The sequence below is a fragment of the Mobula birostris genome, chromosome X (genome assembly GCF_030028105.1).
Source record: "Mobula birostris isolate sMobBir1 chromosome X, sMobBir1.hap1, whole genome shotgun sequence".
NCBI classification, from domain to species: domain Eukaryota; kingdom Metazoa; phylum Chordata; class Chondrichthyes; order Myliobatiformes; family Myliobatidae; genus Mobula; species Mobula birostris.
Genome location: NC_092402.1, coordinates 54,541,539 through 54,556,820, shown reverse-complemented (window position 1 = coordinate 54,556,820; position 15,282 = coordinate 54,541,539). Strand labels below are relative to the sequence as shown.

Here is a 15,282-nt window from a genome sequence, read left to right as displayed (position 1 = left end):
GCCAGGGAGAGACTCATTTTTTTTATTATTATTTAGGGATATCGGGATATTTAGGGATTTGGAATGGTAACCAGCCCTTCCAACCCAATGAGCCGGCGTGCCTGGTGCAGAGTGGTGAGAGTGTGCTACAAGCACGGGACTGGGTGGTTAGAGTATTACTGACAAATGATGTGAGGGAGATGGATTAACAACAGAGGGGATAGAGTCAGTGATACAAGGTGCTGGGAGAAAGCAGACGCTGCGGGATCGAGTGAGGGAGCTGGATTAACGTCAGTGGGGATACAGTCAGTGACACGGGAGCTGGGGGAGAAGTTAGTGCAGTAATTTGCTGGCCCAATTTTCAGAAGCCTGTCCTGTTCATCTGGAGACTCTGTTCCCAGCAGGAGGCTGAAGATCCTTTGCATTTTGTTGAGGACTGACAAGCTGAACGCGAAGGGACCATCCCTCGTGCTACACCATGTCTGTGACTCCACTCCCACTAACACTGACTATCAGACGGCCTCCTGCCACTGGTGTCAACAATCTCCCCATCCCGTGAACAAAGAAGGCAAATATCAAATGGTGGGTTTACAAGGATTCTGGGAGGTGCCCAGGGCATTGTGTGGAGCATCTGACGAGTGACAGGTAGATGTGCTACCTTCTTGTCTTCTTGTGATTTAGGCCGAAGAAGAGTTTATTAACGCCCAGAATGAGTTTGAAGAATTAAATGCTCAGCTTCGCGAGGAGCTGCCTGAACTGTGGAACAGGTAGGGTCTGCTGCAAGAATGTGAGCGTCTTTTAGCATAGAGAGTCACCTCAGCCAGCTGTCCTTGGGCAAACAGTAACCGCAGAGCCGGGTCCCCAATTCAACGGGAAAAGCTGTGTCCCTGTGTTGGGATGTTCCATGGTGTGTGATCAGGGATCACGGGAGATTCAAAGGCAGGGTTCCCATACACGTGCCCAGTGTGGGTTGGACCATGGCCTGTCAGCTGTGGTACCCGATGATGAAGCTGGTTGGCCAATCTGGTGAGCATCACCCTCTGCCAGATGACATCATCCTAATTATGGAGGGAATCTCGGCAATAGTGCGGTAAACCCCAAATCAGCCAGGCGACAGCCATCAGAGCAGGGTTGCAAGCTGTCCTTGTATGCTCCAGGAAGGAGAGCTCCTCAAACTGGATGTTCAAGTGGCCATTTTGAACTGTTTTCTGTCCCAATTCTTTCCACTAATGGTCAGTTACACGTGACTTCTTGCTTTACAGCCGTGTTGGATGCTATGTGACCATATTTCAGAACATGTCCAACTTGCGGGATATTTTCTACCAGGAGATGAGCAAGGTAAGGACGACAGGACCACATGGAGAAAACCAGCTGCACTTAACTCGGTGCAGAGCCTGGTGGCAGTTTCAAGCTGGACAAAGGTGAATGATGTAACTGCCATCAAAATTAACTCTTCATGGTTAAATAAATATATTGGGTCTGGGTTAAGGGCACACCCTAGTCATTGTAGCCGGTCCTGGAACACCTCTGGAGAGCCCAGAGACACCGTGTGCTCCCTCTTCAAGGGGCACATGGACATAGACATAAACCTGGAATGGGGGCAGGCAGGCAGTTCTGTACTGCTGCCTGGACCTGTCAGTGACTCTCCTGAGCAACCCAGACCATGAGGAGCAGCCCCTTCAGATACTCACAGGGGCTGCAACCTCCCACACTCCGTACATACATGGAACGCTGACTCCTCCCGGCTGTCAGAACAATTTAAAAACCCGTTCGACGGTAGCACTCTGTGCAGCGCTCTCCACCACCGGTCCCCGATGTAGAGGGGAGGACTCCTGTGTGGAGAAAGGCCGCCACTGGGCAACCCACACTGCCGAATGGCTGAACAGATGCAAAACAGTGAAGAGGAAGCTTCTCTTTGTGTCTGACCCCCTTTTTTAATATACAAAATACCTTTATTACAAATTCAGTGCTAGATGCACAAACCAGTGACTTACACACTTACTTCACTACAAATAGACAATACACATTAAACTAAAATATTCCCATCTCTATCAATGATGGCAATAACCGCCTCCCACGGAGCCCAACGGTCCAGGAACGCACCTATGGTCGCTGGGGACTGTGCGTGTTCCTTCTCGATATTTACCTGGCACGAACATACCCCTTAAACATTGCCAGGCAGTCTGCCCGGGCAGATGCTCCCACCACCGGTTTCCAAGACCCACGGATGGCTATTTTCACCAGCCCCAGGAACAAGTTGACAAGGACATCCTCATCCCTCTGTGCCCCCATCCTTACTGGATGACCGTATATAAATAGGGTGGGGTTTTTATGTCGGGAGTACACTAGGGGGTCGACAAAGAGGCGGGGCTCTGAGATTGAGCGGCTTGAGAGAGCATTGCTTGACCTAGAGTCCTGTCTTGGTCCAACCGCTGGGGACCAACAGCTATGGCAGGAAAACCAGGAGAAGAAGGGTGCACTGAGGAAACTGCAGCTCCAGCAGTCCCGAGGTGTGTACGTGAAGTCACAGAACCAAATACTGCAAAATTTGGACCGTGGCTCACCCTTTTTCTACTCATTGGAGAAAGGCGGAGAGTCCAAAAATGAGAAATATACGGCTGTGCCGGTTAGAAGTCCTGGAGCGAGTTGAGTAACTGGCCGGAAAAGTTTGCCCTCGACAGTACCTTGCTGGCTCGGCGCCAGAAATTCCAACGCCAGGAAAGGCTCCATTGGTGCTGCAGAACTCTCAGGCCGTGAGAGGTCGAGACGTCTCAACAGATGCTTCGGCTCCCACACTGAAAGAGAATCACGACGGTAGAGGTCGAAAGACATTGTCTCGGTGTCAGTGGGGGGAACAATGGCGTTTGTCTCCGGGTTTTAGAGCGAAACGGCTCCTGGTGAGTTGCCAGCAGCCTCAGCTGGGTACTACGCAGTTAGCAGCCGTCAACAAAGTCAGTCCAAACTGGGAGAAAAACTCCAAACGAAGCTTCCACACTAAAAGAGCCACTCACTCACATATCCAGGAGACATTTCGAACCACCTCCAATGTATCTCACGACCTTAATACAGCAGTTTCTCTTCAATTTCTCCCGACTGAATCAGAACAGCTCCACGCTGTGTCTGACTCTGGGAGTGTGTGACGGGGCACGTACGCACCTTGGGACTGCTGGAGCTGCAGATTCCTTAGTGCGTCCTGCTCCGAGTATTCCTGGTATTCCTACCATAGAAGTTGATCCCCAGCAACGCTCTCTCAAGCTGCTCAATCTCAGATCCCCACCTCTTTGTTGACCCCCTAGTGTACTCGGGACATAATAACCGGATGGGAGCCACAGCCAGAGGGAGCAGAACCCTCTCCGCCTCTCTGTCCAGGTGACCCAGAGCGCTCGGAGCAAACCAGAATGCCTGTACCCGGATCCCACCCGAGGGTGTAGTGGAATAAATTCCATCCACACAAGGTGGTGGTCCGAGCACGACACCGGCCGCGTGGAGGACGCCGACACGCGGGTGACGTAAGCCGGAGAGATATACAGGCGGTCTATCCGGGAGCCTCCCTCCCTAGATCTTCTCGAGAAGGCGCTAGAGTCGGGGTGAAGATTCCGCCAGCTGTCCACCAAGTCAAAGGAGCCGACTAGCTCCTTTAACTTTTTTGCTGATGCTGGGTCGCGTTGGAGGCCCGAGCGGTCCTCCGCCTGGAGGGTACAGTTGAAGTCTCCCCGGAGGATGACGCAGTCCCCAGGATCGATGGAACTCAGCAGGGTGGACAGCTTATAGAATAGGCGCAACTGCATCACACCGCGCCTGGGAGCGTACACATTGATAAAGTGCAATGGTACACCATCCAGGCGCACAGCCCGGTGGAGCAGACGGCCGGGCACAACGTCTTGGACCCTTTCGATTTCTGGCTGGAAGGTCGGGGCCAGCAGGATCGCCACTCCGCTAGAGTTGGAACTGAGGTGGCTCATGTAGACCCCGCCCTGCCACTCCAGGAGCCAAGCAGACTCGTCCCCAGGGATGGTATGGGTTTCCTGCCGGAAACTCGCCGCATATCCCCATCCCTGAGGACTGAGAGATTTGTATATATGCGGAGAGAGCCCCTGGTACCGTTTAAATTTAGACAAACTATGGTAAGTTTCATGTCGGGAGCACTGTAGGTCTCTGCGCCAGTACCCTTCCCGGGGAGAGCAGAGGTGCCCTCAACCACACTATCCCGAAGAAAACTAGGAATAGTTTTTGCTGTCTGGGTCCGGGTGGTACCATCGCTACCCTGTAACCTACCATCTCCCGAAGGAGTGAGGCTGCTTCTCACTCTGATGTCACTCACCAGGACATCCAGGAAGGATTTCAGTTGTCGCCTATCATTCCACGACACAGCGTTCTTCTTCCTCTTCTTCTTCCATCTGAGGATGGCAAGCAGGGGCTTCACCAGCCTCGGTATGCTAGACCAGCGAAGCGAGGCTAGTTTAGGCCGATGCCTTGCAGGCTCAGATGTGAGAATGAACTCTCTGATTTGATGCACAGGTATCAATGGGGATTTGTCAGGAGGGGTGAGGATGTCCAATGTCTCGCTATCAAAGGAGAATCCCTCCAGCCCCTCACTGCAAATAGATCCCCCATCTTCCTCCTCGTATGTTCCAATAGACGGCTGTACTTGTAACCCACACTGCGTAGCGGGTACCTCACTCATACCTGCCTGCTCCACCATCGCATCAGTCCCATCCACAGTTACGACAATGGAGGGATAATCCCCGGGGACTCCCGCAGGCCATTAGTTGATGGGGTTGGCGTGCAGAGTATATCACCCTTCCCAGGAGACAGGTATGAAGGGGACCCCAGCACCTCTGGTCCGAGGGATCCACCGACAGCCGGATTCTGAGAATGAGAGAGCTTGGTCTCCTCTCTGCTCATATTAGTCAATACACTTGCCTCCAGGGAGGCGCTTACTACTAAGTCCTGGGAGGAGGGCTCCAGGGCTGTCAGGCTAGTGCAGGAAGCAGGTCCTCGTTGGGGATGAAAGGTTTAACGTGACCGAGGGCAATGCGTTGTGTGGGAGCTATCAGCAGCTCCATCTGTAAAAGGATGTTTTCCACCGTGATTCCCCTACTGAGAGCCCGATGTAGCAACTCATCATTCCTCAGGAAAAAACTCTGCCTTCGGAAACTCTTTCCCGGTGGCCAAAATACCACCTTTGCCCACCAGGTCCTCCATGGCCACCGCACACTTTCCCAGAGTTGTTCCAGGACACAAACTACATGGCACCCCCAAGTTTTACTTTCACCGATGGAAATGGCAGTGTCCGAGGCCGGAGAGGCAGCGGCCTTTGCGTAACTCCCTGAAGGCCTGCTACTCCCTGGGGACGGGTCCAATATGCTGGCACTATGTCCGAATTGAGAAATATACAGTGGTGCTGGTTATAAAGTCCTGCAGCGAGTAGAGTAACTGGTGGGAAAAGTTTGTTCTGGACCGTGTCTTACTGGCTCAGTGCCGGGAAAGGCTCCATTGGTGCTGCAGAACTCTCAGGCCGTGAGAGGTCGAGACATCTCAACAGATGCTTCGGCTCCCACACTGAAAGAGAATCACGACGGTAGAGGTCGAAAGACATTGTCCCGATGTCAGTGGGGGGAACAACGGCGTTTGTCTCCGGGTTTTAGAGCGAAACGGCTCCTGGTGAGTTGCCAGCAGCCTCAGCTGGGTACTACGCAGTTAGCAGCCGTCAACAAAGTCAGTCCAAACTGGGAGAAAAACTCCAAACGAAGCTTCCACACTAAAAGAGCCACTCACTCACATATCCAGGAGACATTTCGAACCACCTCCAATGTATCTCACGACCTTAATACAGCAGTTTCTCTTCAATTTCTCCCGACTGAATCAGAACAGCTCCACGCTGTGTCTGACTCTGGGAGTGTGTGACGGGGCACGTACGCACCTTGGGACTGCTGGAGCTGCAGATTCCTTAGTGCGTCCTGCTCCGAGTATTCCTGGTATTCCTACCATAGAAGTTGATCCCCAGCAACGCTCTCTCAAGCTGCTCAATCTCAGATCCCCGCCTCTTTGTTGACCCCCTAGTGTACTCGGGACATAATAACCGGATGGGAGCCACAGCCAGAGGGAGCAGAACCCTCTCCGCCTCTCTGTCCAGGTGACCCAGAGCGCTCGGAGCAAACCAGAATGCCTGTACCCGGATCCCACCCGAGGGTGTAGTGGAATAAATTCCATCCACACAAGGTGGTGGTCCGAGCACGACACCGGCCGCGTGGAGGACGCCGACACGCGGGTGACGTAAGCCGGAGAGATATACAGGCGGTCTATCCGGGAGCCTCCCTCCCTAGATCTTCTCGAGAAGGCGCTAGAGTCGGGGTGAAGATTCCGCCAGCTGTCCACCAAGTCAAAGGAGCCGACTAGCTCCTTTAACTTTTTTGCTGATGCTGGGTCGCGTTGGAGGCCCGAGCGGTCCTCCGCCTGGAGGGTACAGTTGAAGTCTCCCCGGAGGATGACGCAGTCCCCAGGATCGATGGAACTCAGCAGGGTGGACAGCTTATAGAATAGGCGCAACTGCATCACACCGCGCCTGGGAGCGTACACATTGATAAAGTGCAATGGTACACCATCCAGGCGCACAGCCCGGTGGAGCAGACGGCCGGGCACAACGTCTTGGACCCTTTCGATTTCTGGCTGGAAGGTCGGGGCCAGCAGGATCGCCACTCCGCTAGAGTTGGAACTGAGGTGGCTCATGTAGACCCCGCCCTGCCACTCCAGGAGCCAAGCAGACTCGTCCCCAGGGATGGTATGGGTTTCCTGCCGGAAACTCGCCGCATATCCCCATCCCTGAGGACTGAGAGATTTGTATATATGCGGAGAGAGCCCCTGGTACCGTTTAAATTTAGACAAACTATGGTAAGTTTCATGTCGGGAGCACTGTAGGTCTCTGCGCCAGTACCCTTCCCGGGGAGAGCAGAGGTGCCCTCAACCACACTATCCCGAAGAAAACTAGGAATAGTTTTTGCTGTCTGGGTCCGGGTGGTACCATCGCTACCCTGTAACCTACCATCTCCCGAAGGAGTGAGGCTGCTTCTCACTCTGATGTCACTCACCAGGACATCCAGGAAGGATTTCAGTTGTCGCCTATCATTCCACGACACAGCGTTCTTCTTCCTCTTCTTCTTCCATCTGAGGATGGCAAGCAGGGGCTTCACCAGCCTCGGTATGCTAGACCAGCGAAGCGAGGCTAGTTTAGGCCGATGCCTTGCAGGCTCAGATGTGAGAATGAACTCTCTGATTTGATGCACAGGTATCAATGGGGATTTGTCAGGAGGGGTGAGGATGTCCAATGTCTCGCTATCAAAGGAGAATCCCTCCAGCCCCTCACTGCAAATAGATCCCCCATCTTCCTCCTCGTATGTTCCAATAGACGGCTGTACTTGTAACCCACACTGCGTAGCGGGTACCTCACTCATACCTGCCTGCTCCACCATCGCATCAGTCCCATCCACAGTTACGACAATGGAGGGATAATCCCCGGGGACTCCCGCAGGCCATTAGTTGATGGGGTTGGCGTGCAGAGTATATCACCCTTCCCAGGAGACAGGTATGAAGGGGACCCCAGCACCTCTGGTCCGAGGGATCCACCGACAGCCGGATTCTGAGAATGAGAGAGCTTGGTCTCCTCTCTGCTCATATTAGTCAATACACTTGCCTCCAGGGAGGCGCTTACTACTAAGTCCTGGGAGGAGGGCTCCAGGGCTGTCAGGCTAGTGCAGGAAGCAGGTCCTCGTTGGGGATGAAAGGTTTAACGTGACCGAGGGCAATGCGTTGTGTGGGAGCTATCAGCAGCTCCATCTGTAAAAGGATGTTTTCCACCGTGATTCCCCTACTGAGAGCCCGATGTAGCAACTCATCATTCCTCAGGAAAAAACTCTGCCTTCGGAAACTCTTTCCCGGTGGCCAAAATACCACCTTTGCCCACCAGGTCCTCCATGGCCACCGCACACTTTCCCAGAGTTGTTCCAGGACACAAACTACATGGCACCCCCAAGTTTTACTTTCACCGATGGAAATGGCAGTGTCCGAGGCCGGAGAGGCAGCGGCCTTTGCGTAACTCCCTGAAGGCCTGCTACTCCCTGGGGACGGGTCCAATATGCTGGCACTATGTCCGAATTGAGAAATATACAGTGGTGCTGGTTATAAAGTCCTGCAGCGAGTAGAGTAACTGGTGGGAAAAGTTTGTTCTGGACCGTGTCTTACTGGCTCAGTGCCGGGAAAGGCTCCATTGGTGCTGCAGAACTCTCAGGCCGTGAGAGGTCGAGACATCTCAACAGATGCTTCGGCTCCCACACTGAAAGAGAATCACGACGGTAGAGGTCGAAAGACATTGTCCCGATGTCAGTGGGGGGAACAACGGCGTTTGTCTCCGGGTTTTAGAGCGAAACGGCTCCTGGTGAGTTGCCAGCAGCCTCAGCTGGGTACTACGCAGTTAGCAGCCGTCAACAAAGTCAGTCCAAACTGGGAGAAAAACTCCAAACGAAGCTTCCACACTAAAAGAGCCACTCACTCACATATCCAGGAGACATTTCGAACCACCTCCAATGTATCTCACGACCTTAATACAGCAGTTTCTCTTCAATTTCTCCCGACTGAATCAGAACAGCTCCACGCTGTGTCTGACTCTTTTTTTTATATTTTTTTTCACAAAATTCTTTATTACAAATGTCGGTGCTATACAATATTTACAAAACCAGTGACTAACACATTTACTACACTACAAACAGACAATACATGTTAAACCAATATATTGCCATCCTCATCAATGATGGCATTTACACCCCGCGGAGCCCAACGGTCCCGGAACATCTCTACGGTCGCCGTGGACTGTGCGTATTCCTTTTCAATGTTCACCCGGGCACGAACGTACCCCCTAAACATAGCCAGGCAGTCCGCCCGGGGAGAACCTCCTGCCGCCCTTTTCCAGGAGCCACGGATGGCAATTTTCGCCAGCCCCAGGAGCAAGTTGACAAGGACATCCTCATCCCTCTGTGCCCCCCTCCTTACTGGATGACCATATATGAATAGGGTGGCACTGAAATGCAACCAGAAGGCGAGAAGCAGCCCACGCAAATACGCGAAAAGGGGCTGCAGCCTCACACACTCCACTTACATACGGTACACGGTCTCCTCCAGCCTGCAGAAGTGACACGCGGCTGGGAGATCCGTGTACAAACTAAAGAACTTATTGCAGGGCACCGCTTTATGCAGCACCCTCCAGCCGAGATCCCCAAGGTGCATGGGAAGGACTCCCTTGTAGAGGGACTTCCATTGGGGACCCCCCTCACCTCCAGGTGGAAAGACCGACCGCCATGGCGTGTCGGGACGGTGGACAAATGCTAGGAAGTGGAGGGTGTGGAGCAGCAGCCCATAAAGGTACCTCCTGCCTGCATCCCTGAATGGGATTGTGGGTGTCGATGAAAGACGGCTCAAGTTGTGTGGATTTGTCTCTCGGGTAAGGCTGCGGGGCCTGGGCCCAACGAGCAGCTCAGCCCGAGTCGTTCCACACACCTGAGCCGCACTGACATCCGTTGAGACAGGGCAAGGGTCGGCCAGGACCCCGCCCTCTGCCAGAGGAGGGGATTCCCGGCCTGAGGCAACCATGTCCCAGACTCTCAGTAGGTCCTGATAGAAGCCGGGCAGCCTCTGCAAAGCAGCACGGCTGACGCCCGCCGGTGGTAGCTGCATATCTTCGGCAAGACAGCAGCCTCTCCGGAGGAAGAAAGTCGCCAACACGTGCCACCTGGGAGGGTGCTCGGCGTACAGGAATCTCTGCAGCGTCCTGAGGCGGAGAGCCGCCAGTCGTGTGCGTACACACACCAGCGACTGTCCGCCCTCTCCTTCTGGGAGACTCAGAACCGCTGCAGAGACCCAGTGCTTCCTGTTTCCCCAGAAGAAGTCCACTAGCTTCCTCTGCATTCTTGTGACAAAAGGGGCAGGGGGGCCAAGGTGACCATCCGGTACCACAACATGGAGGCCACCAGCTGGTTTATGACCACCACCCTGCCTCGATAGGAAAGCACCCTGAGAAGGCCTGACCAGCGCCCTAGCCGGGCCATGACCTTTGTCTCCAGGTCCTGCCAGTTCGCCAGCCAGGTCTCCCCAGAAGGACTCAGGTAGACTCCCAGATAGAGAAGACGTCTGGTGCTCCACTCAAAAGCTCTCATCTCCTCCGGCAGGGAGTTCACCTGCCACTGGCCTACTAAGAGTCCGGAACATTTCGCCCAGTTGATCCTGGCGGAGGATGCCGCCGAGAAAACATCTTGGCACTCGCGCATCCTCCGCAGGTCACAGGGATCTGTCATCATGAGGAGTACGTCATCGGCGTAGGCCGAGAGGACGACCACCATGTCCGGTTCGCGCAGAACCAGACCTGTCAGCCTTCGCCGAAGAAGGCCGAGGAATGGCTCGACACAGATCGCATACAGTTGACCGGACATGGGGCACCCTTGACGCACTCCTCTTCGGAAGTGGATAGGTCCTGTCAATGATCCGTTAATCTTAACTAGGCACTCTGCGGCAGAGTACAGGAGCTGAACTCGGGCCACAAAGTGTGGTCCGAGCTCAAAAGCCTGCAGGGTGCCCACCAGGAAACTGTGGTCCACCCGGTCAAAAGCCTTCTCCTGGTCAAGAGAAAGAAACGCTGCCGGGGTCCCAGTCTCCTGGAGTAGGTGGATCAGGTCCCGTACTAGGTGGACATTGTCCTGGATGGAGCGGCCCGGGACTGTGTAAGATTGGTCAGGATGGACCACCTGTCCAATTACCGAACCCAGACGGTTGGCCATTGCCCGGACGAAGATCTTGTAGTCCACGCACAAGAGGGAGACCGGCCGCCAGTTCTTTAGCAGGCGGAGGTCTCCCTTCTTGGGCAGTAGGACCACAACAGATCTTCGCCATGAGAGGGGCATTTCTCCGGTGGCTAGGCTCTCCCCTAGGACAAGGCTGTAATCATCCCCCAGGACATCCCAAAAAGCCTGATAAAACTCAACACTCAGTCCATCCAAACCAGGGGACTTGCCCCTCCGGAGTTGCCGAAGGGCAGTGGACAGCTCCTCCCGAGTCAGGGGGGCATCCAGACGCACTGCGTCCTCTGGGCTGACCTTAGGCAAATCCTTCCAGACCTCACTACACGCCTCCACATTTGACGGATCAGGCGAGAATAAGGACCGATAGAATGAACGGACCTCGTTGTTAATTCCATCAGGGTCCGTGATGGAGGAGCCATCGGCAGCCAGCAGCTCCACTAGCTGCTTTTGAACTCCCCGCCACCTTTCCAACGAGTAGAAGAAGGGTGAGCCACGGTCCAAATCCTGCAGCATTTGGATCCGTGACCTCACGTACGTACCTCGGGACTGCTGAAGCTGCAGGTTCCTTAGTGCGTCCTTCTTCTCCTGGTATTCTTGCCACAGCTGCTGGTCTCCAGCGGTCGGACCGAGGCGGGACTCCAGGTCAAGCAACGCTCTCTCAAGCCGCTCAACCTCAGAGCTCCGCCTCTTTGTCGACCCCCTAGTGTACTCCCGACATAAAAACCGGATGTGGGCTTTGCCCACATCCCACCATAGCTGTAGGGAGCAGAACTCTCTCCACCTCTCCTTCCAGGAGACCCAGAACGAATCCCGGAATCGGCTGTCCTCCAGCAGCCGGTTGTTAAAATGCCAATACCCGGATCCCACCCGAGGGTGTAGTGGAATAAATTCCATCCACACAAGGTGATGATCCGAGCACGACACCGGCCGCATGGAGGACGCCGACACGCGGGAGACGTAGGCCCGAGAGATGTAAATGCGGTCTATCCTGGAAACCCCCTCTCTAGACCTTCTCGAGAAGGCGCTAGAGTTGGGGTGAAGATTCCGCCAGCTGTCCACCAAGTCAAAGGAGCCAACTAGCTCCTTTAACTTTTTTGCTGATGCTGGGTCGCGTTGGAGGCCCGAACGGTCCTCCGCCTCGAGGGTACGATTGAAATCTCCCCTGAGGATGACGCAATCCCCAGGATCGATGGAGCTCAGCAGGGTGGACAGCTGGCAGAATAGGCGCGTCTGCATCACACCGCGCCTGGGAGCATACACATTGATAAAATGCAATGGTACGCCATCCAGGCGCACAACCAGGTGGAGCAGACGGCCGGGCACAACGTCCTGGACTCTTTCAATTACTGGCTGGAAGGTCGGGGCCAACAGGATCGCCACCCCGCTAGAAATGGAGCTGAGGTGGCTCATGTAGACCCCGCCCCGCCACTCCAGGAGCCAAGCAGACTCGTCCCCAGGGATGGTATGGGTTTCCTGCAGGAAACTCACCGTATACCGCCCATCCCTGAGGGCTGAGAGATTGTTATGCCTGCGAAGAGGACCCCTGCTGCCGTTTACATTGAGACTAGCTATGGTAAGTTTCATGGCGGGAGCACACTAGGTCTCAGCAGCTGTGCCCATTTCGGTGAGAGCGGAGGCGCCCTCCACCACACTGTCCGGAAAGAAAGCAAGGTTACTTTTTGCCTTATGGGCTCGAGCGGTACCAGCGACACCCTGTGACCCACCATCCCCCGTAGGAGCGAGGCTGCTTCTCCCTCTAATGTCCCTTACTAGGTCATCTAGGAAAGATTTTAATTGCCGTCTGTCGTTTCCCGCCACCGCATTCCTCTTTCCCTTTCCCTTTCGTCCGAGGATGACTCGCAGGGACCTCACCAGCCTCGGCATGCTGGGCCAGCGTAGCGAGGCTAGTTGAGGCCGGTGCTTGGCACCCTCAGAGGTGAGAATAAAATGCTTAATTTCCTCTACAGGTATCAATGGGGACTTCTCAGGAGGGGTGAGGATGTCCACTATTTCACTATCGAAAGAGTCCCCCTCCAACCCGTCACTGCAGACAGAATCCCCATCGGCCTCCCCGCATGTTCCAAAAGATGGCTGCGCTTGTGATCCATACCGCGCAGCGGGCACCTCGCTCTTACCTGCCCGCTCCACCGTCGCATCAGCCTCATCCACATTTGCGACAGTGGAGGGACAATCCCCAGGGACTCCCTGCAAGTCATTAATTGCTGGGGTCGACGTGCACAGAAAACCGCCCTCCCCAGGGGGCAGGCATAGAGGGGAACCCGGCACCTTTGGTCCAAGGGATTCACAAGCAGCCTGGTGCTGAGAATGAGAGAGCTTTGTCTCGTCTCCTCTTACATTATTTGGTACACTGGCCTCCAGAGAGGCGCTGACTTGTAGGTCCTGGGTGGAGGCCTCCAGGGCTGCCTCATTTGTGCAAACAGGGCTATCACAAGCTATTTGCACAACCACACCATCTTCCCCAGGACTGGTGGCAACATTTGGGGACTCAGGTTTAGAACCAACCCCTACCCGGATTCCCACCCCTTCCTGGGACTCCTCCGCATCTACATCCCCTGCCCTCTTGCGGGAACGTTCCCTTCTCCTCTTCACACCGGAGGAGCACACAGGTGCAGGCTTCACCGATGGGGCGGCGCTCTCTGTTTCCATCGCCCCGTCTGCTTGCGCACCTCCCCGAGCCCCACGCTCCACTTCAGGCGAAATGGGCGTGAGCTCTGCAGCCTCAAAGGCCCGCTTCTTACTGTGTTTGGATTTCCCCTTTGCCTTCTTACTCCGCACAGACTCCACCCCGTCCCCCACCTGAACCACAGGGAGAGGAGCAGGGACCGACCCAACCGTAGGGGTAGGGGCAGGGGCAGGGGCAGGGTGAGGGGCTGGGGCAGGATCACGGGCGGGGGCAGGGTCAGATGCAGGCGCAGACGCACGCGCAGGAGTAGGATCAGGGGGAGAGGTAGCTGGGGCACTGGTGCCCGAAATGGGCTCCCTCGGGTTCCGGGCGGCAGGACAGTCCCTCCGAAAGTGCCCCACCCCCCTGCACGCATGGCACCGCGGGCGCTCGGAGCTCCAGTACACCTGATAATCCACTCCCTCGTGCCGGACAGTAAACCGGCCCTCAACATCGTCCTCCCTTTCCAGCTGCATGAATACCTGACGCCGGAAAGAGATTACGGTGCGGAGGGTGCGTCTCTTAAATTTGTGTCGGATGGCAGTGATCTCCGACCTTACTTGCCCGAAACGGGCCAGTGGGGGTAGCAAGTCCTCATTTGGAATGAAAGGTTTAACATGCCCAAGCACGATACGTTGCGTGGGGGCCGTCACCAGCTCCATAGGTAAAAAGATGTTGTCTACCGTGACTCCCCTGCTTAGGGCCCGGTGCACTAGCTCTTCATTCGCCAGATAAAACACCGCCTTTCCGAACTCCTTCTCGGTGGCCAGAATACCACCTTTCCCAACAAGGTCCTCCATTGCCTCCGTACACTTTTCTAGTGTCATTCCAGGGCGCAAAATACATTGCACCCCACGTTCCACCTTCACCGACCGAAAAAGGGCGTTGTCCGAGGCCGGGGAGGCAGCCGCCCTTGCGTAACTCCCCGAAGGCCCGCGACTCCCTGGAGACCGGTCCGGCATGCTGGCGCTCTTTCCAGTCCGCGAATCCTACAGCGGTGCCGGTTAGAAGTCCTGGAACGAGTCGAATAACTGGCCGGGAAAGTTTGCAGTCGACAGTTCCTCGCTGGCTCGACGCCAGGAAAGGCTCCGTCGGACTTGCAGAGACCCAGGCCGGGAGAGGCCGAAACGTCCTTCCAGATGCTTCGGCACCAACACCGGACGAAAATCAGGAAAACAATGGAGGAGGAACGTTAACCCGCTGTCAATGGGGGGGAACGACGGCGTTTGCCTCCGGTTTTGGAGCGAACCGGCTTCCTGGCGAGTTGCCAGCGGCCGCAGCTGGGAGCTACGCAGTTAGCAGCCGCCAACAAACCCAGTCCAAACCGGCAGTAAAACTCCACACCGAGTTTCCACACCAGCGCCGTCACTCACTCGGTTGTCCAAGAGACTTTTAGAGCCACCTCCAAAGTATTCCACGAACCTTATCCAGTAGTTTTGCCTCGATTTCTCCCAGCTCAGTCAGCACAGCTCCTCTCTGTGTCTGACCCTGGGAGTGTGTGATGGGACGGTGTGGAGGGAGATACACTCTGTGTCTGACCCCAGGAGTGTGTGATGGGACAGTGTGGAGGGAGATTCACTCTGTGTCTGACCCCGGGAGTGTGTGATGGGATGGTGTGGAGGGAGATTCACTCTGTGTCTGACCCTAGGAGTGTTTGATGGGACAGTGTGGAGGGAGATTCACTCTGTGTCTGACCGTGGGAGTGTTTGATGGGACAGTATGGAGGGAGATTCACTCCGTGTCTGACCCCGGGAGTGTGTGATGGGATGGTGTGGAGGG

General features: G+C 55.2%; 1 protein-coding gene across 3 annotated transcripts in view; it reads left to right on the top strand.

Annotated features, from left to right (window-relative positions):
* Positions 1-15,282, top strand: part of LOC140191639 (uncharacterized) — a 119,690-nt gene that overhangs the window by 79,056 nt on the left and 25,352 nt on the right. For all 3 annotated transcript variants that reach the window (XM_072249227.1, XM_072249226.1, XM_072249228.1), the window contains 2 exons: positions 661-746; positions 1,242-1,317. In XM_072249227.1, coding sequence (XP_072105328.1) covers positions 661-746; positions 1,242-1,317 — 162 coding nt within the window. The remainder of the gene's footprint in view (positions 1-660; positions 747-1,241; positions 1,318-15,282) is intronic.